This window comes from Haliotis asinina, chromosome 14 (assembly GCF_037392515.1).
Source record: "Haliotis asinina isolate JCU_RB_2024 chromosome 14, JCU_Hal_asi_v2, whole genome shotgun sequence".
Lineage (NCBI taxonomy): Eukaryota > Metazoa > Mollusca > Gastropoda > Lepetellida > Haliotidae > Haliotis > Haliotis asinina.
Window position 1 is genome coordinate 17,272,625 of NC_090293.1, and position 25,026 is coordinate 17,297,650.

The 25,026-nt window shown below is 39.6% G+C and overlaps 1 protein-coding gene across 1 annotated transcript; it reads left to right on the plus strand.

Annotated features, from left to right (window-relative positions):
- The first annotated feature begins 1,775 nt into the window (after window positions 1-1,775).
- On the plus strand, window positions 1,776-19,532 carry LOC137260673 (protein kinase C and casein kinase substrate in neurons 2 protein-like). The gene is made up of 12 exons (XM_067798269.1): window positions 1,776-1,864; window positions 3,542-3,657; window positions 5,188-5,323; window positions 5,974-6,085; window positions 6,284-6,481; window positions 6,750-6,862; window positions 14,302-14,425; window positions 15,056-15,195; window positions 15,659-15,735; window positions 18,302-18,460; window positions 18,827-18,982; window positions 19,318-19,532. Exons 1-12 carry the CDS (start codon window positions 1,776-1,778, stop codon window positions 19,530-19,532), a joined length of 1,635 nt encoding a protein of 544 aa, XP_067654370.1.
- Window positions 19,533-25,026: the final 5,494 nt, after the last annotated feature.

The following is a 25,026-nucleotide window of genomic DNA, read 5'->3' on the forward strand; positions in this document are numbered from 1 at the left end:
GGCTAGAAAACAAGAGTTTCGACAGGTTACAACACAATGTCTTCAATATGCTACAACACAAGGTCTTCAATAGGCTACAACACAAGGTCTTCAATAGGCTACAACACAAAGTCTTCAACAAGGCTACAACACCAATTCTTCAGTAGGCTACAACACAAAGTCTTCAATCGGCTAGAAGACAATGTTTTCAATAGGCTAGGAAACAAGAGCTTCGACAGGTTACAACACAATGTCTTCAATATGCTACAACACAAGGTCTTCAATAGGCTACAACAATAGGCTTCAATAGGCTACAACACAATTTCTTCAATCGGCTACAACGCATGCATGGTTCATAGGCTACAGCACAAAGTCTTAAACAGGCAACAACACAAGGTCCTCAATAGGCTGCAACACATGATTCATAGGCTGTACCACAAATTAAATCAACACAAGGTCCTCAATAGGCTACAACACGTGGTTCATAGGCTACAACACAGGGTCTTCTGTAGGCTACAGCACATGGTTCATAGGCTACAACATGTCGACAGGCACCCACACGTTTTTGATGACCTACAACGCGTGTTTCATAAACTACAAAACGTTTTGTAAGCGACACAAGGTTCATGGACTGTAGATCAGGGCCTAGATTTTCGAAGCTCTCTTAGCGCTAAGATAGTCGTAAGTTAATGTTAGTGTTAATATATAGGACTTACGAGTATCTTAAAGCTACGAGAGCTTCGAAAATCTAGGCTCAGGTGCACAGGTTCCGGCCAGCAGACAGGCTATGGTGTATAAAAATTGAATTATACATTCAGTGTCATTACCTGGTTTTGTCTGTGAAACAAACGCGAAAGGGCATCCATATATAACTGACCAATAGCAGTGTAGGAAAGATGTAGAAAATCTAACCTGTCCACAGGACTGGCTGGTCATTTTTTTTACCAGTCCTGCAAAAATCTAGCCTGTCCCCAAAATAAAACATCATTTCAAGACTTAAGACTGGTTTGTCTTATTTTAAGCTATCATTTTATATGCACGCACAGAGCTTGGACTGTTAAATCACTCCTAGTGGGATCAGCTGGTTACAACATCACGGAACTAGTCTTCAGACAAGTCATCAACATCTTCAAAACGTCAGGGTCATAGTCTGAATCTTGCACGTTGTGTCATTAGTTTGCTAAAACTGACTCGCCATGAGGACGGACTAGACATTTTTAACCCGTCTTCCACAAAATTCACCCGTCTCGGCGGTGGGACGGCTATCTTTCCTACACATCCAATAGATTGTGTCAGTGAGTGTGTGAACTTTTCAAGGCTATGTGCAGCAACGTAACAGCTTGGAACTGTATTAGAAGGTGGTATCTCTTTACGATTAACAAAACTGAATGAGGATATTTGGGTTTACCAAATATGTTGGCACAAACAACACTCTATGCGTGAATAAACGGTAAAATACTGATGTATATTATGTAAACGTGTCACTGAAAATTAGAGATGTCACCAAGTATTAGCGATAAGGAAAAGCATCAGCCAAAATTTAACCAAAAGGGTGAGTGCACCTAAAACAACACAGGGAACCGAACAGCCCGTTTTAGCAGACAAACAAGTTGATGAGATGCTTTTCCAAAGCTCCATATCAACGTGTGTTACCGCTGCGGCCGCGCTATCAATGCGAGGAGCTTGCTTTAGCCAATCAAAATGTCCGTCTCGCGTGACGCGCTTAGCGACGGCTATTATCCACGAGGCGTCTAGGAGGAAAGGATTAGGGAGTCGTAAGGGCGCAAAAATCAAACATGGATCAGGCAGACCAGCGCATGGAACCGCGTAAGTCCTGCCGAGCATCGACAGAGGCATCGCTTCAAAGATTTACACGTGGACCACGGTAGGTATTTCCGTGAAGCCGATGTAAAGTGGATTAAAGTTTCTGAACATTCTACGAAGGTCTTCTGTCAAGTTCTGACAATGGCCATGGACTGGTAACCATCGTAACGCCCTCTTCTGCCTGTGCTCTCTGCTCTAGGCTGGCAGTATTGATGCATTTGATGGACAGAAAACATACTAGTATATTTAGAAAGACACAGATAAGGAGAAAACCTTCTGACATATGGGGATTTAGCTAATAAGCTATTGACAAAATGCATAGTTTTAATAATGGTCATGTGACATATCATCGAGATCTTTACCAGATACAACGTAGAAAAAAAATACCATGATGTAACGTGTATTCGGGGTAATAACGCAAAAGATGACCATGAACATTCTTGCGTATCAGTAGAATATCAAAACTGTAATTCCGTAAATAAGTATCACCTCACATTTCATCTTACTGTAAGAAATTATGGGGGGAAAAATACCCCAAAAACATGGTTCCCCCGAAAACATTGTACGGTATTTGACCCAGACTGACAGAGTCTATGTCTGGGTACTGATGTCTAAGACAATAATAGATCTGAAAGCAGTATGTCCAGTTTATTGTCTGTTGATAACAAAGATCGACCTACTAGGTGGTATGTTGGCATGATTAGTATATTGATAGATTTATTATCAAGATTCAAATGCACAGTCCACAGTCTTTTAAAGCAATATATTGCGATGTTTTGAGTTCAGTTTTTTTACATTAAACATGGCAATGCTAAACATATGTTAAGACTAGTTGCCACTCTAACCTTTTATATGAAATTAAAGATCCTTCTTTTATTGACATTTTGAAGTTATTCTTTAATGATCCACCAACAGCAGCACTTTGGTTTGACCAACCCAGTGTGACAAGAAATATGGAGACAATTATTTTATCATGAATTAGAGGTAAAAGAAATTAGACAAAAACAAACAGTGATGATCATCTGTTTAAAGGTATAGTCCAAATGGGTCTTTGGTCTAGTTTCATACATCCATGTGTACTAGTGACGCATACAAGTGAACATTAACCCAGAGGATTAATTGAATTGGGTTGATCCTACAACATATGTCATATTTAGGATTTCACCTTCTTAGTAAGGTACAAATTCTAGTACTTATTTGGTTGAGTCCCATCCATGATTCGAACCCGCACCCTCAGAGTCAGGCACCTAATCGACAGCAAAGTCATCCGCTAGCCCGCTCAGCCGAAAGTCGGACAACTGGTAGTCTAGACTGTGTACAGCTCCCACAGCTGAAAACTATGATTACACAAGGCCATTTCTAATGCCATTTCTCATAACTTTCAGTTGTGGGAGCCCTGCCAATTTACACTCATCAGAAGGGTACACAAAGTACTCAGTCTAGACTACCAGTTGTCCGACTCTCACTCTTGTGGAAGTTGCAATGGCTGACTTTGTGTGCTGGCAATTAGGTGCCTGACTTTGGGGTGGGGGTTCGAATCCCGAATGGGACTCAACCTAAAAAGTACTAGAATTTGTACTTTACTAAGAAAGTGTCAAATCCCAAATATGACATGTTGCATTTGACCACTTTCTAGATGGCATCGTGTAATCCTGGGTTGATCCTGTTAGTAAGCAGCCAAGCTGCAAATGAACCCATCAACTAATTTGCCAATTGTACTTATAAAATATGCTTTCAGGTCTATGGATGTCCTCCTTCACGTTCTGACAGATTATGGCAAAGTGGAGAAGAAAATTAGTCAGATCTACAATGAGTTTGAGGATAAGTGGAAGACAAGAGCCCTTACTCAGATTGGTGAGTTGTGAGTTTTGTATCAAGCATCTAAATATCTGTTTCTGCAGTTTCGGATGGGTGGATGGGTGTGGGGTGTTGTTGTTTTGTCAGTTTTGTGTGTCTGAAAAATCATATCCAGTAGAATCTCATCTTTTTCCCCACTTACTCCCCAACCTTTTCACCTTCTCCTCCAGCTTTCCAGTCATCCTTCTATCACTTGCTTGTTTGCTTGTTCTGTGTGCATGTGTCCTGAGAATCTGTATATTGGTATGCTGGTACTGACATGAAGGTATCGTTGTAGCGATGTTACATGATAGTCTCTATACAGTTCCTTTCTAAACTGGCATAAAAAATTTTTTCAACAATCATTATTATGACCATAAAACACATTGTCTAGTGCGGCACATATCTGTTCATGTTCTGGCTTGACTTTCCAGTCGGAACAAGCAATTTTAACTGTAATTAACACTGTCTAAATTACAGGGGTTCGAATCTCTGTCTCTGTATTGACAGATATTAAAACCCCTGTTTTCTAAACCACAATGGATATCAACAGTCCAATCAAGGCCCCTTAAGTACTGATTGCGCTGTGGGTCAAACACCCATAACACTTAGGATTGTATTAACTGTTTTCAAGTGAGTGATGTTTTACAGAGTAAGGGCATTGGTTTTATTTTCTCATCAGTCACTTTGTGTGCCACTATGGCTAGACCAGCCAAATGGTATATTTGGAGTTGTCAAAAATAATGCTAAGTGCTGAATAAAGAAGAAATATTGATTATCAATATTCTTTCATTTTGTTGCACAATTACAAAAGATCAAAGGCATTATAGAGATAAAGAGATTAACAAGTGTAAGTGGCAGCCATGTTGGAAAATGTCTGATGTCTAATCCAGCACCCAAGGCCTGTCTCAACCAGCATTTTATTTCGGACCTGTGGGGTGCTGGTTCAGACAGGTCTCACTCAGAGATCCAGATAAGGCGTGTATTTGTGTATTTTACTCAAAATGAAAATCACATTTACTCCATTAATAACAAGTCTGGGAGTACAATAAACGTGTAAGAATCACTTAAATCCGATTGGTCTATAATACCTTGTGTACTTTACTCAAATGACTAAATCGGCTTGCGTATGATTCGTCGTGGTGCACAACTCTAAACAGCATTAGCTGATGGCTAGCGATGCTTATACAAACATATACTATTATAGCCGAAGCCACTGTCCAGGGTTACTCTAACTGTCACATGACTTCCATGATTAATATTTAGAAATGGCTGCCAAATGTTTGGCAATATGACAGTTGTGAAAAACTTTTAGTCCATTGAGATTTATTTATGGTTACATATTTGGAAGAGTTAAATGCCCAATAAGGATAAGAAACTCTGTGTAAAAGTACTCAATTCTTTTTACTAGTGGGAGTACACAAAATGCTAGTTACTCCTCATGAAAATGCAATTACTCGTACACAATCAGACATGGGAGTAAATACCCAATTGCTTGAAAAATTATCTGGAACTCTGTTCACTGTACTGGTATCTGTGTATGAACAGGGAGCAACTTGGAGTACGATCAGGTGAATGCTGTCATTGATATCTGGATGGTGTCCATGAAGGAAAAAGAGGATCTCCATTCCCAGTATTTAACCCACATGTATGCAAACAACGGCCCCATCAAGACCCTTCAAAGGTAAGTATGTTGTAACTGCAATGGATGGAATATGATTTAGACCAGCAACAGAATTTCATTTTAATTCTCCAGGCACTAATATGTTGTGTGTTTATTGAAATACATTTCAACATGGCTCCTGGCTTCTTGTGATGGCTAAACAGTTGGTAAGAAAGCTGTCAGCCCTTTCAGCTATTGACACGTTTAACTTTAGAAACCATTAAACCCAACTTCAGCTCACGGCTCCAGAAAAAATTGAGTCATTGATTATTTACTGCCTGTAATCATCACTATCATGTGTCATAGTTTTCTTTGGCTTTTCAGTATATTTTTACTTAATTTGATCCAGTCTTATGGGTTTTTGGCTATGAATGAACAGAAAGTTTTTAGAACCTGTTTACATTACAGTGGAAGCTGTCAAAACCAGCATCTGTCTAATCCGGCAAGTTGTCAACACCGGCATAAAATCTGTCCCCATCCATGGCTTACACATTTACCATCAGCTCTACAATCCAGCACTTTATGTAAACCGGATTATTTCTTCAGTACCAATGCGTGACGATTTAGACAGCTTCCACTGTATATGTAAGGTTACTGCTATGATACACTGACAAAATTCAAAAGTGTTGCTTCATGAAAAGCAATTCATGAATGCATGATGTTCATCCTAGCTACATCAACTCAGAAGATGTTAATGCTACGAGGAAGGCCACACAGAATCTCTATGAAAGGACAAAGAAGAGACAGGTGAAACAGGAGAAGGAGATTGACCAGCTCAAAGAGGTGATTGCTTCTATTGACCTTTTAGTAAAAGTTTTACTTTAGGGAATGAGTGAGTGAAAATGGTTTTATTCTGTTTTAGCAATATGGTAGCAATATCATGAAGGACACCAGAAATAGGCTTCATACCACGCCATGCCATGTCCAAGAGACAGTTACGTTCGTGAAATGTTCAATGCTGTTTGTTCTCCCTGCTCTCAGGACTTTTTCCTAGCTAAGGACAAGATGGTTCAGTTCAAGCCACAGATGGATGCAGCAGACCTCAACCCCACTCCCAACACCAACTTCAGAGAACTCTTGGGCTACTGGCGGAAACTGGAGGGTGACGCAGACGGGGCCAGGAAATTCTACAGACAAAAACTGCAAGAGGAAAACTCTACACGAACGACTTTCATTGAAGTAGGGACATCAAATATCTACTCTTTCATGCTTTGAGATTGTGAGATCGTGTACCTATACAAAGAATATGTACCCAATAAGATCAAGGTTAGAACTGATCTTCAATAACTCATGCTTGTTGTAATCAGGAGATCAGGCTCAGTGACTTGTTGATTTGGTTGACATACGTTACGATAATGTGGTCATATGATCAGTTTCAGACTAATTACAACTAATGTACATATTTTTGTAGTATGTGCTGTGAAAAGTTTATTTTCCAATATTTCAGAATATGGAAACATTCCAGAAGGATTCAGATGCTTATGAGAGGACTCGCCTTGAAAACGTGCAGAATGTTATGCTGTTGATGATACAAAGCAGCAAGACAATAGAACTCAACAGGTAGGTATTTTTAGAATTTAATATATTGTAATATACAGCCCAAGTTGGCATTTGGCCTCGGAGTGGTCCCGCGGATGTTTGCATGCGACGAGTTTTCCCATACTGACATAGTGGCAGGGAGCGTCATCGCATTTATCCTCAGTCTTTAGATTAGGAGACATAATACAGTTTAAATGACATTCAATAGATATTCAGTGTTATGTACACTCTAATGCATATCCTTGTTACCTGACAAAAACTTATATTTAACTGCCGTTTGTCAGCGCTATTGCTTCAGCAATGTTATCCATCATTCGTAACTACTTGGGTCATTACGGAAAGCCGGTTACGGAAAGAGGCGAGTAGTTATGAATGTGTTATCCATGGAGGCAGCCATATTGATGATGACGTCATGAGTTTATGTGTACACAGTTCGTTGACAAAATCACTTTTGCAAATTCTATATTTTGAGCATCAAAAGGCATTGCCGTATTTATATTGAGACTCATAACGCTCTACATGTAATAGTACTGCACCCCTACTGCATCAATAGGAAATTGAAATATTTTGCTTGTTTATGTAAACATATTACGTCAAGAGGACTGTGACGTAACTCTCGTCAGTTAGCAGTTCTTGATAGTTGGGAGTTGTTGACTAACTGCCCAAGCTTTGCTTGAGACTTTTATTCATAGACGATTACACTCGTCGATATGTAAATTGAGTGAAGCGTCCCATAAATCTTCTAGGACTGACTGTAGAAATTGAAAACTGCTCTTGGTGTTTCGTTTTGAGGAAAATGTCATCTTTAATGTGTGTCATTATTAATTCATATAAATTTATATGTAATAAATTCTTGTTCATTGTTTCAACCATTCGTGATCAAGTTATTTATTAATCAGTAAAAACTGTAATTAACAGGGTAAAGTGAGAGTGATCCACAGAACCAACAGGCTACTTATACTAGTATTTAACTGAAGAATAACTTCCTCATTTTACCCCAGTAAACCGTTACAATATATTGATTTGGTTGTAACTCTTTGAGATGTTTTGGCATACAGTGCTAAACACTATTAAATTTCTTTTTCTGCCCTTTATCAACATCTCTAGTCTTCTAAACAGTTAATTGTAGTGTTCATCAAGTGTTCATTCTGACCTTAATAAAAAACGGGCCTATAGCTACCTGTCATCCGTTAAGTGGGCCATGTAGAAATTAGTATGGGTCATGTCATGTCAATTGCAACTGGTTGTCAGTTATTAGACATACAGTACTTTGTTGCTACTAGTTTCAGTTCACTTATCGTCAATATATAGTACCTGTAAGGGCCAGGGTAGGAAAGGCCTTTAGCAACCCATGCTTGCCTTAAAAGGTGACTATACTTGTCGTAAGAAGCGAGTAACGGGATCGGGTGGTCAGACTTGCTGACTCGGTTGACAATCATTGGTTCCCAATTGCACAGATTGATACTCATGCTTTTGATCACTGGATTGTCTTGTCCAGACTCAATTATTTACAGACTGTAGTCATATAGTTGGAATATTGCTGAGTGCGGCATAAAACTAAACTCACTCACTCACTCACTCACACAGTATACAATATTTGATGTCTCCATACAGATAAGTCAACAGTTTGAAGAAAGGAAATGAAACCAAGATTTGTTCAGCACGTATTGAACAGTTAGGATTAATTCAAAATGAATTTAAAAAAGGAAAACTGCCACACTGAAACAACAATGATGATTAACAATGAAAAATGACAATCAGGAAGGTTGAATACAATATACTTGTCTGACTGTTGGGAAATCTATTAGTATTAAGTGTAACAAGTGTTCATTTTATTCTTTGAATTTGATTTTTAGAATAAGAACTGACATTACTTGGTTGTAAGAAAATGATTTGTCACTTTTCATTGTTAAACATCAGCTTAAATTCTCTGCTGCAATTGATATTTGATCTGTAGATTTGGCATGTCTTTTGAGTGTACTGGTCCAATAATTGTCTGTTCCACTCTGTGTAAATACATTATTTTTGTGATGGGTAATAAACGTTACACATGAGTAAAGGCTACAGAGGCTGCAACCATGTTATTTTCTCTTATCCTGACTCATGTGTATTTGCTTGTCTCCTCCCTCTATGCGAAGACAGTGGACCTCTTGAAGTTCTTTGAAGTTCCCTTCTTTTGAAGTGAATGTACTATCACACTCACCTACAAAGCCTCCCCGTTTCCCAGCCACATTGGTCACATGACCAGCCCTGTTTGTTATTCTCTCTTAGGAGTATGAGTCCAATACCAGAGATGCCAACTTCTATGATTTTATCAGTCGCTACAAATTTTAACTTCAAACTACACCAATGCGATTCCACTAGAAATCCTATGAAATTTGAATAAAATGCATTAAGATTTGGATATGTAGACAAAAACATATATTTTCAACGATGAAATACATTTTTGGACTTCACATACCTTCCATTCATCATATTTAATGACATATTTGAACTGGAATGATTGCAAGTAATAAACGTAATTTTAGTGAAGCTGATTTCAATACCTTTGCGATTTGACACATTTAGTTCCTGTGGGAATAATTTAACCACGTGACCATAATAATACTAATATCATTCATTTTTTTCTCAGAATCCATCATGATTTTAAGTATTTATTTGACTACTAATTTTATGGTCAAACTACTAATTTTGAATGTTGAAACTACTATTTGCAACACTTTGGGGTTGGCATCTCTGCAATACATCCTCAAATATAGGACTCAAGGTAAATCCCTGATCTACCAGACCTTCATTTACTGCATCTACAACAACGCTGCAACCTTCGAAGAGTCTATTTTCAACAATGACGTTTCAACAGTTGCAACAGGTCCATCGGAAGAAGAAGAGGCTGTATCATCTCAATGCAATTAGAGGAAGATCTTCACCATCAACTGTATCATCTAGACACAGTTTAGAGAATGCACCCCTCATCGACTCTGCGAGTGCACGCATGCATGTATCCTGCTGCAGCCCCCACCTGACTCCACCCCCTGATTGTCACAGATGTCATCATCATTTGTCATCTTTGCCTGATGTGGTCTCCACACACAGGCCTGCATGGAAGCATTCACAGAATGACGACCACTCAGGGATGCACACAGACATTCGGCGCAGGGATGACTTTCAATGAAAGTCTTCATGAATAGTAATATTTTGAATATTTAGCTGATTGAAATGTTCCTGCAACAATGAGCATGGTATCCACAGAATGGTATCGCATTACCGGAAGATGAAGTCAGAGTTGAATCTGGCGTAATTCTGGGAAGGAAATTCTTTGCAACATGAAAGTGTTGAGACAAGATTCAAGCCATGATACCGCAAATTCTACTCTCTCCGTTACCACTATGACACTCAGACCACAGTGGCAGTGTCTTCTCGGTCCACTCACTTGAGTGCAGAGTTGCAGAGACTTATTTAGCTAAACTGCAGCAGTCATCTCTGTATAGATGCATTAATACAAGGTTGGGGTGCCCACTTGAACAACAAGGTTGCTTCAAGAATTTGAGCAAGCAACGCAAGCACTCTGCATGTCAACCACGTGGAGATGAAAGTTGTAATCAATGCAGTATGACAATGGTTGACCGCATTGAGGAACAGACTACTGATGGTCCACAATGATAACTCCACACTAGCATTCTACATAAATAAGCAAGGCTCAACATGATTTCACAGACTGCTACAGCTAACCTTTCAACTCATCGACATTATCGACCACACACACACACACACACATATCCCAGGGGCATGCAACATCAGACAACGTGGCAGACATATCACATTCTTTACAACTGTCTCCAAGAGAATGGAGACATCAGAACGCATGTCTACTCGTTAGTCAAACATTCGGGTCACCACAGATAGACGTATTTGTCAACAGGTTCAACAGACACCAACATTGTATCTCCAGTACTTAGCTGCTTAGTCAACAGTCACTCTCAGCATCTCTTGGGAAGGAAAGAACACATTCGCACCTCCAGTCGTACTACTAAAGGTCATTGCTAAGGTAAAATAGATGATGATCATGCAACTGACTTTTGTCACGCCTACTGCCCACGGAGGGAATGGTTTCCAGTATTCATCGATGAACAAGGACAACCATCACTGAGACTCTCAGAATGGAAGAACCTACTCGTCCATCCGCACACCAAACAAGTGCTCTGACATTGTTCCAACTACATGTATTGATCGTATCAAAATCTGCTTGAAACATCAAGGATATTCCACTTGATCGGCGAACTTAGTCACTTTAGTTCTACGTGGATCTACTCACTCCTTATACAACGATAAATGGATGCAATTTGAGACATAAACCAAGCGGAAGGGCTTCACTGCAACAAAACCACACATCCTCAAGTAGCGGACTACTTTTGTCACCTACAGCATACTAGAGGACTTAAAGGTTCCACACTATCAACCTACTTAAAAGTGCTCAGCTCTGTCATCACCGTCTGGGGATCTGGGGCGAAGCAGCAGCACTTCTCATGAAGTGAGAGTCATGGTATCTACACTTGCTCTACATGGAAACTGCTCACTAGCATCTATAGTGGAGGGCTGCTTTGGGAAATCAAATACAGTGACTACCAACCGCTACCATGGGACATAGCCACGGAGGATGTCACTGGGATTCACGAATTTAGGCCACTTCTTGTTGCACAGTAGCTAACGATTCCTAGCTGAGTTACACTCACTCTTTTATCACGTGATGAGTTACACTCACTCTTTTATCACGTGACTTGTTGAGATGCTCTGCGGAGTATAATGGTTGAGAGTTCAGACTAGCATGAGTGGTTATGACCCTGTACTCGTAATGAAGATACTGGTACGACGCCACTGACGAAGTCAGTGTCCACCAGTTTGGGACACTTGTTGTACCACAACAACTTATGGTTCCATAAAGGCGCTGAGTTATCAAGAGTGATCATAACCCTGTACTTGTAAAGGAGTTACTCATACATGAAGAAGGGTCACAATTCCGTGATGAGGATATCATGAAGAAAGAGTTGCTATAGACAGCTAGCTGGGGGAAGGAACTAGTATGTCTGAAATCACACTCTTTATCATGTGACTTGTTGAGACCACAACGCTCTGTGGAGTGAAATGGTTGAGTCCATGTCCCGAACAGACTAGCATAAGTGATTATTCTTCAGTACTCCTAATGAAGATACTTGTACATGTGAAGGGTCGCAACTTGTCTTTATAGGAATCTTGACATACAGTTGCAGTAGTCACTGATCTATATATCATCACATTCCAGTCAAAGAAGTTTGACTGGATGTGATATTACCCACCCCTACCCCAGTTTCATGGATGAATATTGGAAGAACAGGACTGAATTACAGCCAAAAGTACAGTTCCCGGAGTGATTGAAATTACTGGACGTACTTATATAGCAGCCAACAGATTCCATCGTGGTCTGTAAGCATAATAAGCATGAGTCCTTATAAGGAAAAACATGTAATTTTCTTAATAAAATTGATATTTTCTACTTATCTTGACTCATTACGTCAAGCCCTAACTACTGCCCCTCTCAGACACTGTTTTAGAGGCATTTATGCTTGAAAACAGTATAAGAATCCATACAGAAATGTCGCCATTGTGAAAATAAAGAACTTGATCATCCATAACACTTGTTCCCTCACCTACCACTCAGACACTTTGGATTTTCTGCAATTTTTTTCATTGTGTGCTTATGGAATTATGGAGAGAGTGACAAACAGGGCTGGTCATGTGACCAGTGTGGTGCAAAACGGGGAGGCTTTCTGTGGGTGAGTGTGATTATACGTCTGCTTCAAAAAGGGAATTTCAAGGGATATCAGGTGTTCCACTATCTTCACTTAGAGGGAGGAGATAAGCAAATAAGCATGAGTCAGGATAAGTATAAAATATCAGTTTTATTCAGAAAATTACATTTTTGGAAAACATGTGAACCTGATACTTTATCCTGCCCTTCCTCCTCAGACCCATCTTCTTTTCGGTTATCATTGTCATGGTTGGTTGTCCTCTCTGTATTGTCATCGTGACAAGGTTTTTGCTTTTTCGATAAAAAAAGAAAGAATTTCCAATTGACAGAGATGGCTGATGTGTACCCCATGGCAAGAAAAGTGTAAAACTGCTGCATGTAATGTGATTGGTTCTCTCAAAGAAACCGACCAATTGGAATCTGTTTTACAAAGCACATCAGATCTTCATTAGAACATCATGATGTTGAATTTTATGGTTTGCATGGTCAAGTGAAATAGATTGCAACTGAAAGTGATGTGCAGAGTTCTTGCTACTCAAAACATAATCACATCAATGAGAGAAGTCAGTTTAATCAGTTTGTTAAAGCTAAACTAAGTCTGCGTTTTGAGTTTTGCCTGAGTTAACGCTTGAAAACAAACAACAAGCAGTTCACATTTAAATTTAATGTCTTGAATGTGCCACCACAGCCTGCCAGTATTTTTTAAAGTGCGCCACATGAACTTTCAGTGAGCGAATGGGGCAAGGGCACAGCCTAGACTGGACACTGTGGCCCAGTGAATATCCAGGCTAGAATTGTGTATCAGGATTTTAAATATATATTTTTAAATATACATCCTATAAGTGCAAATTTGTGAGAGTGATGCAGAAAAAAATATACATGACACGCAGACTGTACAATTGTACCAAATTATTTACCAGAAGAATAGAGGTCCTGTAAGTCTCTCAGCACATTCATGTACACAAAGTATGTCAGTGCTAAAATTAGTTAATAAGTGAAGAATCAAGGTAAAATCCTGAGGTATATTATATGTTTGTTATTTCCCAAAATTTCAGCAACAGACAAAGAGCTTTATATCGATTTTTTTACATATGGTGATTGATAATCAGTTGTCAACAATATTCAATATGTCTTTGTGTAATGAGAGGCAAATGTATGAATCCAATGTGTGCAGAAGGTAAACATGAAGCTCTGATATACATAGCAGCCATAAGGGTTCTGTAGTCCCATGTGCAGTGTGCGAAGTACAATTGTGAAAATCCAGTGGGGTCAGTAAATCTCCACAGTCACTGGTCCACAAGCCTGTGGCAAGTAAAAATCCAGTCAAGCCAGTGCACCTCTATAGTCACAGGCCCAACTGGCAAGTGAAATTTCATAGGGGTCACTTTGTAAATATGTCACTCTGTACGACTTGTTAAGTTATAATACACTTTTAAATCATGCAAGATGATGGCCTGATAAGAGTGTTCATCATCTTAGCAGCTTAATGATGAAATCTGTCTACATTCAAATTCGGACATGTGAATTTATTTTAGGGACTAGAAACTTTCAGACATAGATAGCCCAACTGGCTAGCAAAATGTGCCAGATACATTGCACACTGCACACGTGACATTCAAACCATGTTCCTGCTGAATAAGCTGTACACCATGGACAAATTGTTGTCATCTTACTCCAGGAATGAAGTGCTGGGGCAGTTATATGACAAAGGAATCTCCCACCTCCAGAAGTACAACTTACAGAAAGAGATTGATCTCTACAATGTGTTTTATGTGTATCAACACAAGTTCCCCAGGGAAGAGGTGAGTGGAGCAACATGACTGATGTACTGCATATGTTGGTTAACACAATGGAGGATGAGGGTAAGACATTTGGGGATGATGAATTTTTTAGGGTAGTATTTTAAAGGAAAAAGGTGTGCGAAAATTGGCTTGTGAGTCCTTTGTTCTTTAAAGACAGACGTTTGTGTTTGTTTGAGGTGTCAGGTTCATAAAAGTAACTTTTTGAAGGATAGTGGTAGCTTGTGAGAGTCAAAAGTGTTGTGCAAATGTGGAAATAGTTGAACGATGGGCTTTTGGGGATGGGCATAGGGAAACATGTTGATGGATAGGATGGGTGTTTTGTGTCAGGGTGGGTATCTAGGGTTTGTGGTTGGCAAATGTGGGTCCAGTATGTACATATGTAGAGGAGGCACATAGAAAAAAAATCCCTATGAACTGAGGGAAGCACAATATAACTCATTGTATCGACAGCACATTTCATCCACCAGTCCATATGATCAATGATTCATTCCAGAAATTATCAAAATATGCTGCTCTCTACACTGGACCACCTAAACCTAATGTTTGTGAGTGGAGGTGAAACATTGGGCTTGGGTGTTGTGTATCAGGGTTAAGCTCAGAAATATGTGAGCATTTTTTGTACTGATACAGCCTCACCCATCTGAAGTGTTGCCTGAGAAGGAAGCTGAGGATAAAGAGAAGGAAGCTGGGGATAAAGAGAAGGAAGCCGAGGATAAAGAGTCATCTCAGGAGACAGCTAAAGTGGACCCATCTGTTGAGATCGACATTGTGTAAGTTCATTCTTTCACAATAGTAATATTTATCATGATTGTAATGATGAAAAACACTTCCGATGAACAACTAGGTCTTTGACATAAAAGTACTGGATTTGCAATAGGAAGGAATTTTGCAACGTTATTCCAAATCTGTGTATCTGTATTTCAATTTCGATCTCCAGACAAGTATGTGTGAATGGTCTCCAGACAGTGATGTGTTTTTACTCTCCAGACTGTGATATTTGTTAGGTCTGTAGACAGTGGGACATGTTAGCTCTTTAGAAAGGGATGTTCATTAGGTTCTCAGACAGTAATGTCATTAGCTCTTCAGACAGTGATGTGCAGAAGCCCTCTAGATATTGTTGACTGTGAGCTCTCTAGATGTGTTCGATCTTTGGATCTCAAGACTGTGATATTGTGAGCTGTTAAGATAGTGGTGTGCTTGAGCTGTCTTGACAGTGATATGTCTGCGTTACAGGCAAGTACTGCCAGCCCAAGACAACACAACAGTGTTTGTGCAGACCACAGTAGATCCTGCAACTGAGATGAAACCAAGTGAGTTTTACATTCTTAGTTCACAGCAACAATTCTGAAATAAGCTCTTTTCATATCATTCTATTTTAGGTCTTCCATTAGTGACCTGTGTTAGGTCTTCTGTGTGTGATCTGGGTGAGGTCTCCTGTCACTGATCTGGGTGAGATCTGGGTCGATGATCTGTGGGAGAACACCTTGGTAGATTGACTGACAGGCATCACCTGGTGTATTGTATGTCTTGGTGCCCTGATGGGAGAACACCTTGGTAGAATGACTAACAGGCATGACCTGGTGTATTGTGTCTCTTGGTGCCCTGATGGGAGAACACCTTGGTAGACTGACTAACAGGCATGACCTGGTGTATTGTGTCTCTTGGTGCCCTGATGGGAGAACACCTTGGTAGACTGACTAACAGGCATGACCTGGTGTATTGTGTGTCTTGGTGCCCTGATGGGAGAACACCTTGATAGAATAACTAACAGGCATGTCCTGGCGTATTGTGTGCCCTGGTACCTTACAGCAAACTAGGGGCGGTGGGGTAGCCATAGGTTAATGTTTTCGCTCATCACACCGAAGGTCCAGATTCGATTCCCCACATAGGAACAATGTGTGAACAGTGTTGGCATTAACATAGAAACCTGCTTTCTTCACACACAAAAAAATAATAAAAACAGTGCAAAAAATATTTAGTGTGCATATTTGGACGCGTAGAATCTGATCAACTTAATTTTAAAGGTCACATGTAACGTAAAATACAACTTTGCAGATCCTGATACCTTTCGGTATGCACTTACCAAAACAACTCATCAAAAATGCCAATTCAACCTAGAAAGTTGAAAAAAGAACATGAAAAAAAAGCCTGCCCGAGTTCAAACGATTCACTAAATTTCCCCCAGCGCTGGGGGGAAAAAGTGGTTTCAACAGCTGTGCTGCGCTGCGCCCATGCATAGTGAATAGGTTCGCGGAGCTTGAAACAGTATGCCTACCCAGAGTATGAGGTCATGAGCAGTAGTCTAGTCTTGGTTGTGTACACAAACAAGTAAATAATCTACTCGTTACATAAAAAAAACTTGTTGATTGAGGTAAGCAGCCTCTGTCACAGAGAAAGCTCAGTGTCTGATTTATTGACACCTATATGTCTGCCTGCCTGTCTTCTAATGACAATATACAGTACACAGCTTCAATCATTGACCACACGCAATTTGAACTTAACACCTATTTGGCTATATGCCATAAACAAAATAAATTGATTTATGACTCGTGCACCCGAGTCCTGTCTCTGCCATATTATGTAATTAGGCGGGTGTGATACTTGTACACATGACATGTTTTATGTCTATGGATTGCAAACAAACTACGTGTACATCCATTTTTGTCGGATGACTGGATCTGATGGAAACTCTTGTCAGTTTCGAGTCCTGCTTTGTACTTGGACGAATGACAGTTTCCAGCCGCGCAGTAGTTCACCATCTCTACAGAGATGATTTTTTATTGAATCGAACGCAAATTCAGACAACAAAACCCAACATCTCTATATACATTCTTTATGGATAACAACTTCTTCTAGTGCATATGATTTTGTTTGACCACGATATATGAATCCATACTGAAACGACGCAGTAAGTACAATAAAAGACGTTATCCATAAAGAATGTTACTTTCTTGTGACTCGCCATACTTCTAAAATGCTCATCAAACACATAATTTTTCTGTACACACAATGAGCCCTCAGTGTATCAGCAAATGGACCGGCCAATCGGAATTCGTTGTTACACTTGACTGCACCCCCACCTACTATGACTGGGTTCGTTTCGGCTTGTTTCGAGGGAAGTAAACTCAAGTACAAAATATTGCACTTTTGAATCGCGATTGTACTCTTATAATTTTGTTTATTTGTTTTTTTACAAGCAGCTGTGTATATTATATGTCATGAATAATTGATAGTTGTATTTCAATTATGTTTTATTTTTTTGTTGCATGTGACCTTTAAAAAGCCTTAAACCAGCAATATGCAAAAAAAACCCAGTAAATTATGAAATGGTTAAGGACTGTAATGAAAACTTTACGCACAAAAGACTACATATTAATAATTTTATTTCTGCATGTACTCTTACAAAACCTACCATGAACACATGTGAAGCCCTTTTCTGGTGTTCCCTGCCGTGATATTTCTGGAATATTGCTAAAAGCAGTGTAATACTAAACTTACTACAGCAAACCAACGTTTGCAGACTGAATGTTTCGCTTCTTGTCTTTGTATAGAAAAAATACCTCTTGACTCATATTCTGAAAGTTGATTTAGGTCCTATTCTGTTGTTTATTGTTTCCCCCAAAATACTTTGGATAATGGAGAATGTTCCCAGATGAACTTCATTTGTCAAGGGAATTCTGTGCATAGTTGTCTACCTTTGTCATGTTCTAATCTGCAGATGGTTGGTTTGAATCTCGGATGTGACTGATTATGATCAGTTGGCAACACGTCCCTGCTCATGCAGTCTGTCAGTATCTCTGTGAATGTTTCTCACTCTCTTATGTGAAGTGCTGTGATGTGGGTGAACAATGGCAGCTTACCAAATTATTCTTACAGAGGCAGCAAGATATTCTCGTCATGTGACATTTACCACCCCAAATCCAAAGGATGTCCGCTACCTGCCTGATGTGGAGATTCCTAATGTTGTGACAGAGAGGAGACAGATGGCTGCTCCCATCGTGAAGGAGACAACTGTGGAATGTGCCAAAGCGAACTGTAAGTATAGGTGTTGGATTATGGGTTGAATATGCACTTTGTGCTAGATGAACTGGTCAGGGCCTTTGTAAGTGTAGCTGTTTTATCACGAGTAGAATGTAAACTTTGTGTCAGATGTGCTGGTAAAGGCTTCTGTAATTGTAGCTGTTATCATGAGTGAAGTATACTCTTTGTATCAGATGAAAAGTACTAGAATCTGATGTTTACTTTGAAAGTGCAATCCCAAAGATATATATAACACTGACCATTTTTAAAACAGCATTGTGTAAATAAAATGAAAGGAATGTTTGTCTTTCTAGAAAGGCTTGCGAAGTTCAGAAACTTACTTATATGAGTAATCCTGAAATGAATTAATAATTGTTTCAGCAGACTCTGACTCTGACTCTGACTCTGATGAGGACCAGTCACAAAGACAAACCAAAGCCTCCGATATTAGAAACTTGGCACAAGGTCAGAAGGTCAAGGTTTATGCTGTCAAGGACTTTGCTGCTCGCGCTGAGGATGAGATCTCTTTCAAAGCAGGTGTGCTGAATAAATCTATAGTTCACTACTGTGCCTGTCAAAGCCCACATTCATTTTATGTTGGCGTTTTGCTCAAAGTCTCTTCCACTGGGTTATGTTGTTCTGATTTGATTTTGAAAATGCTCCTGTTTTTTGTCCAGAATGTTGCTGTGTTTTGGTAAAATGTTAACCACACCAGTAAAAATTCTGTAAAAGAAGAATCACACCAATAACAATTTTGTTAAGCAATATCCACATCAATAACAATTTGGTCAGACAGTAACCACACTAATAACAGTTTTGTTAAACAATACTCATACCACGCCAAAGTAGTCACAATATTTTGTCTTTTCCAGGACGTAAGATCTATGTGACTGAAGCTGCCGTTGCTGGTCGTGTGTATGGATACATCAAGAAGGGAAAGCTGGTCAAGAGGAAGGTCTATGGCTACTTCCCCGAACAACTTGTCTCCACAAACAAAAAGTACAAGGTCAAGCGGTCTTTCCTGAAGAGGAAGCTCTCCAAGCAGCTTCCCAATGAGAGTTCCAAGAACTTCATCAGCTTCAACTGAAACAGCATCCAGATAGCTACAAATGATTACCCCTAACGGACTAAGCGATGAACTTGATATTGCCATAGAACTGTGATATAACTTTGGATATTTGTTTATTGTTACATGGATATTTTTTTACTGTTCTTATATGAACAATGTTATTGGATCTGTGATATTTCTTTGATAGTAACTTATAATGTATAGTGCTGTAGATGATCTTTGGATATGATTTATTGAGAATTGTGTAACCATGGTTACATGGACTTATGAGGCACATTGTATGTGTGAAAGGATATATATGATGAAATGTGCTTCTATTTCTCCATGGATTGTTTTAGTAAGAAAGACACCTGGGTGACAACAGAACTTAAAATGTATCAACATAACCTTGAAAGTGTTCTTAGATTCAGTAGTGAAATTACTCCTTGATTACTGTTTGCAATTACGCCCCTCTTTTATCTGGAGTTGTATGTGTTAGCCTCCAAGTCATTCCTTCATAATCACTTTCTGAAATCGTACTTGGTTGAGGGCAGGTTGTGTTTGATGTAAAGTGAGGCTAGTGGTGATGAGGGTTCCATATATAGAAGGATGGCACATTGAGTCACCTTTTTCCTGCCAGGTAAGGAATGGCTGGTTGAGTCACACTTCTGTCAAGCAGGGAATGAAAGATTGAGTCACACCCCTCTTCTCCAAATGTGGAATTGCGGATTGAGTCACACCCATCTTCTCCACGCAGGGAATAGCATATTGTGTCACACCTCTGTTACGAATGGTGTGTCAGATTGAACCAAGCAGGGATTGGGAGGTTGAGCCACAAACCTTCCAAGTAGGGTGTGTCAGATTAAACCACCTCCTCCTTTCCAAGCAGGGAATGGCAGATTGAGCCACACCCATATTGAGTAGGGTGTGTCAGATTAAACCACCGCCTCCTTTCCAAGCAGTGAATGCCAAATTGAGCCTCACCCCTATTGAGTAGGGTGTGTCAGATTAAACCACCTCCTCCTTTTCAAGCAGGGAATGGGAGATTGAGCCACACCCATATTGAGTAGGGTGTGTCAGATTAAACCACCTCCTCCTTTTCAAGCAGGGAATGGGAGATTGAGCCACACCCCAATGTAGTAGGATGTGTCAGATTGAACACCACCTCTTTTTCCAAGCAGGGAATGGCAGATCGAGCCACAACCCTCTCGAATAGGGTCATGAGCAACACCCTTATTAAGTAGGGTGTGTCAGATTGCACCACCGCCTCCTTTCCAATTGCAAGCAGGGAATGACAGATTGAGCCACACCCCTATTGAGTAGGGTGTGTCAGATCTTGTACCACCTCCTCCCCATTACAAGCAGGGAATGGCAGATTTGCTCGCCCTTTACATCTCCAGGTTGGAATAGCAGATTGTTTCCATCCCAAGATGATTCAGTGAAATCTCTTATAGCTGTCAGATGTTCCAGCATATGAGGTCAGAGGTCAACATCAAGCTCCCCCTATGAATTGGCAGGGGTTGGTGTAGATTGTAGTCAGGTGTAGGAAGGGGTACGACGGACAGTATTTGTGACAGACGTTTTTTATATCCCTTCGACGATATCCCATCCCCCCTCTTCTGAACCTGCTGCAATTTACTTGAGCGATGATGATTGTTCATCGGCAGGAGCCTGATGTTGACTGAAGGTCTCACATGTTAAGAAGATCCTTAAGCTGTAAGAATTTACATTGACCCGTCTCAGTGATGTCCAGTTTCTGATGTATCCAGCAATGTTGTATTTGGGTTGTGTGTGATGCAAAGGGAGGATTGACACCGATTTGGTCAGTCCAAACGGGGTGGTATGAGGTTCACTATATACAAGGATGGCAGATTGAGTCATCCACTTCTCTCCAAGTAGGGAATGGCTGATGAGGCATGCCCTTTCAAATAGTGAATGTCAAAATGAATCAAACCTCACTGCAGATAGAGTCCTGGTCCTGTGAAGCAGGGCAGATTGAGTCAAACTCCTCTCAATGCAGTGAATGGTATATTGAGTCACAGTCCTGTCAAGCAGAGAATGGCATATTGAGATCCTCCTCTGTCAAGCAGATTGAGTCACTCTCCTGTCAAGCAGACAATGACATATTGAGATCTCCCCTGTCAAGCAAGGAATGGCAGATTGAGTCACACTACTCTCAAAGTAGGCAATGGCAGATTGAGTCACACTCATGTCAAGCAAGGGATGGCTGATCGAGTTTCACTCCTGTCAAAGTGGGAATGGCAAATTGAGTCACACACTTGTCAAACAGGGAATGGCAGATTGAGTCACGCTCCTGTCAAGCAGGGAATGGCAGATTGAGTCACAGGCTTGTCAAGCAGGGAATGGCAGATTTAGTGACACTCCTGTCAAGCAGGGAATGAATTTGGAGTTTATTTGATCTTTCTTCTTTTTCAAGTTATGAAACATGACAATCTCATTGTCATGCCCTCTACTATTTCTTAAAATCTTTCCAGTACATAATACTTGATTCTAACTATTAGAGAGTCAGGACAGAAACGTATTTCTTACATGTATGTGATTTCACTGAAACGGGATTGTCACCCAGGTGTATAAAGTACTTGAAAAAAAACAATATATCATATAATCCAAAAGTTGTTTCCTTTGTGTGTGATAATTTACATTTATTGATGTATTGAGAGTAGTTTACAAAAAGTAATGATGTTTTTTATAGATCATATATTTTTTGGTTAAAGTATATTACTCAGATCCTCTCCTCTCTTCATAATTTTGTTGACCTTCAGCCTTTGTGGGTAAAATACTCTATTTAAGATAATATTAAACTCTATTGGTTTTCACACAAATATACAACATGTAAATGTTAAATTCAAATAGCTTCCAAATTTATCGGTTTCGTTCTAAGTCATTGTGCTGATTTTTGCTCCTAAATGTTAATTTAATGCTAATGACAATGTAAAGTAAAGCTGAATATTTCTATTTCATTCAATGGGGTTTTGAATATATTTCTCTTAAGAGTACTTAAATTTGATGGTAAAAAATGCAACAAAATATATATAAACATTTTGATGGTGTTTGTGTGTGCATGTCCATGCAGGTAAAGGTGGGCTAAATCAATCAGTTTCTGACTCTGGAAGATGTCAAGAGAAAACAATGTGATCTTTCTGAACTGATACAGTTTTCACTTGTGTTGAATAGTGAAGATTGGAAGATGTGTTTATGTGAAAAGACTGCCTGAATATTTTTCAGTAGGCAGTCACTATATTCATGTGATAAGTAATTGTCCCCATTTATAATACTACAGGCAATATATTTGTAGCTGGGAATGTAAACAGTATTCTTCCACATATGGGGAGTTCACATTCCAGTATTGTAGATATCACCTCCTATACCACCATGTATAGTAATCTGTCACATCTTATTCATTGAGTTCTAAGGTTACATGTGCGATGATGATGATGATGATGATGATAATGATGATGATATAACAGCCCACATCTCCATCAGGAGACTTTAGCCTTTATGTATGGAAGACAGCTAGTTTTTGTCAGATTCAGAATCTACTCTGTGCCAAAACTGATGTTATATCTTTCAATGCAAGATACTCTATATTTGCTGAAGTAAATTGATGAATGGAATTTTCAGACTCCACTCTTTTATTATCTTTCATTGGTTACGAATTCCTCCATATCAGTAACCTTTGACCTACATGCAGTGTGAGAAATAATCACTGGCCAGTCAGGCCAGTAAATCTCCACTTGCTGGTGAATTTTCATGGGGTCTTTTTGTAGGTATATCACCCTCTCCGACTTGTTAAGGTAAAAAACACTTTTAAATCATGCAAGATTATGGCCTGATAAAAATGTTTAATTCCCAGTCATATTATGAAACCATTGTCTGCATTCAAATTTCGGACTAGTGAATTATTTTATGGGCTAGTAACTTTCAGGCGTTGCTAGCAACTATTTCCCATACTGCTTGTATGTGCATTCTGAGAAAGTTAAAGGCATATGAATCTAAATACCTGCAGTGAGTGAGTGAGTTTAGTTTTGCAGCGCACTCAGCAATAGTCCAGCTGTATGGCGGCGGTCGATTAATAATCAAGTCTGGACAAGACAATCCAGTGATCAACAGCATGAACATCGATCTGCACATTTGGGAACCGATGACACGTGTCAACCAAGTCAGCGAGCCTGACCACCCGATCCCGTTAGTCGCCTCTTACGACATGCATAGTCGCCTTTTATGGCAAGCATAGGTTGCTGAAAGCCTATTCTACCCCGGGACATCTATACTGTGGAAAAGTGCTTCATAATTTAGTTGACCTTCAGCCTTTGTCGATCTATATTTCGTATGTTTATGAATTATTTTGGCTGTGTCAGATGCATTGTCACAGCTTCTGATGGAAATACTCTTTACAGTTATTTTTTAGTTCAACAAAAGCCACACCGAGTTACACCACACTGAGTTCATGACAGTAGTAAAGGTTTCTTTGGTTGACGTCAACAAGGAAAGGACAAAAGCTAGATTTTGGAGAGTCCATGCCCCCTTCCACAGCCTCTAAAACTTTTAAAACAAGGACAATGTTATATCCTGAATGACTGATAAGAGTCAAATGACTTCATCAACTCTTGGTGCGGAATGGATCTGTCTACAGACGAAGTCCACAGTGTTGACAACAGGGATGTTCTTGGTATGGCTTTGAAAGGTCTGACCATTTAAGTTTCCACTAACTGATAAACAGACGTATTTTCAGGAAGTTAAATTTTGCAATGGGTGGAATACACCTTTAAGCTTAAGTAGGATGTTTGGAAATAAAACTTGTTTAGCTTTCCAGATACGGCCAAGATATATATTAAACGGTGAAAGATCACAACTTATGGAAGCTGCCAAAGCGTTTACCAAAAACATGAACCAAAGGAGGAACCAATATGACGCTCTACTTGAAAAGGATACGAACCTTTCGAACAAACTGAGCTTCTTCATTGGTCTGTAAAGTCTACCTGTCATTGGTCTATTTTGAATAGACTTTGGTTAGGACGAAGGCCCGACAAATATGCCCCAATATTGGACATTCAGTCTGAAGTTCTAAATGTCTAGAAAACCCTTTATGCGACATATACATCACATTTTGTATTTGAAAAAAAATATAAATGATCTGTATGTAGATATTGGTTGGTTCACACATATACAGTGTCCGTATTCTGAAATTTCGATGTTCCAAAATGGAATGTCCCCTACTTGTTAATGGTATATTTTGAACGTCTATTTTGTTATTTATGCCGAATTCATTCTCATGTGTTTCCGTTCTCATAAGGCAGATGGATACTGTATTTCATGTACCGGCATTGGGTAGTGGTATGCTCGCAAAATGGAATGTCCCCTACTTGTTAATGGTATATTTTGAACGTCTATTTTGTTATTTATGCCGAATTCATTCTCATGTGTTTCCGTTCTCACAAGGCAGATGGATACTGTATTTCATGTACCGGCATTGGGTAGTGGTATGCTCGCAAAATGGAATGTCCCCTACTTG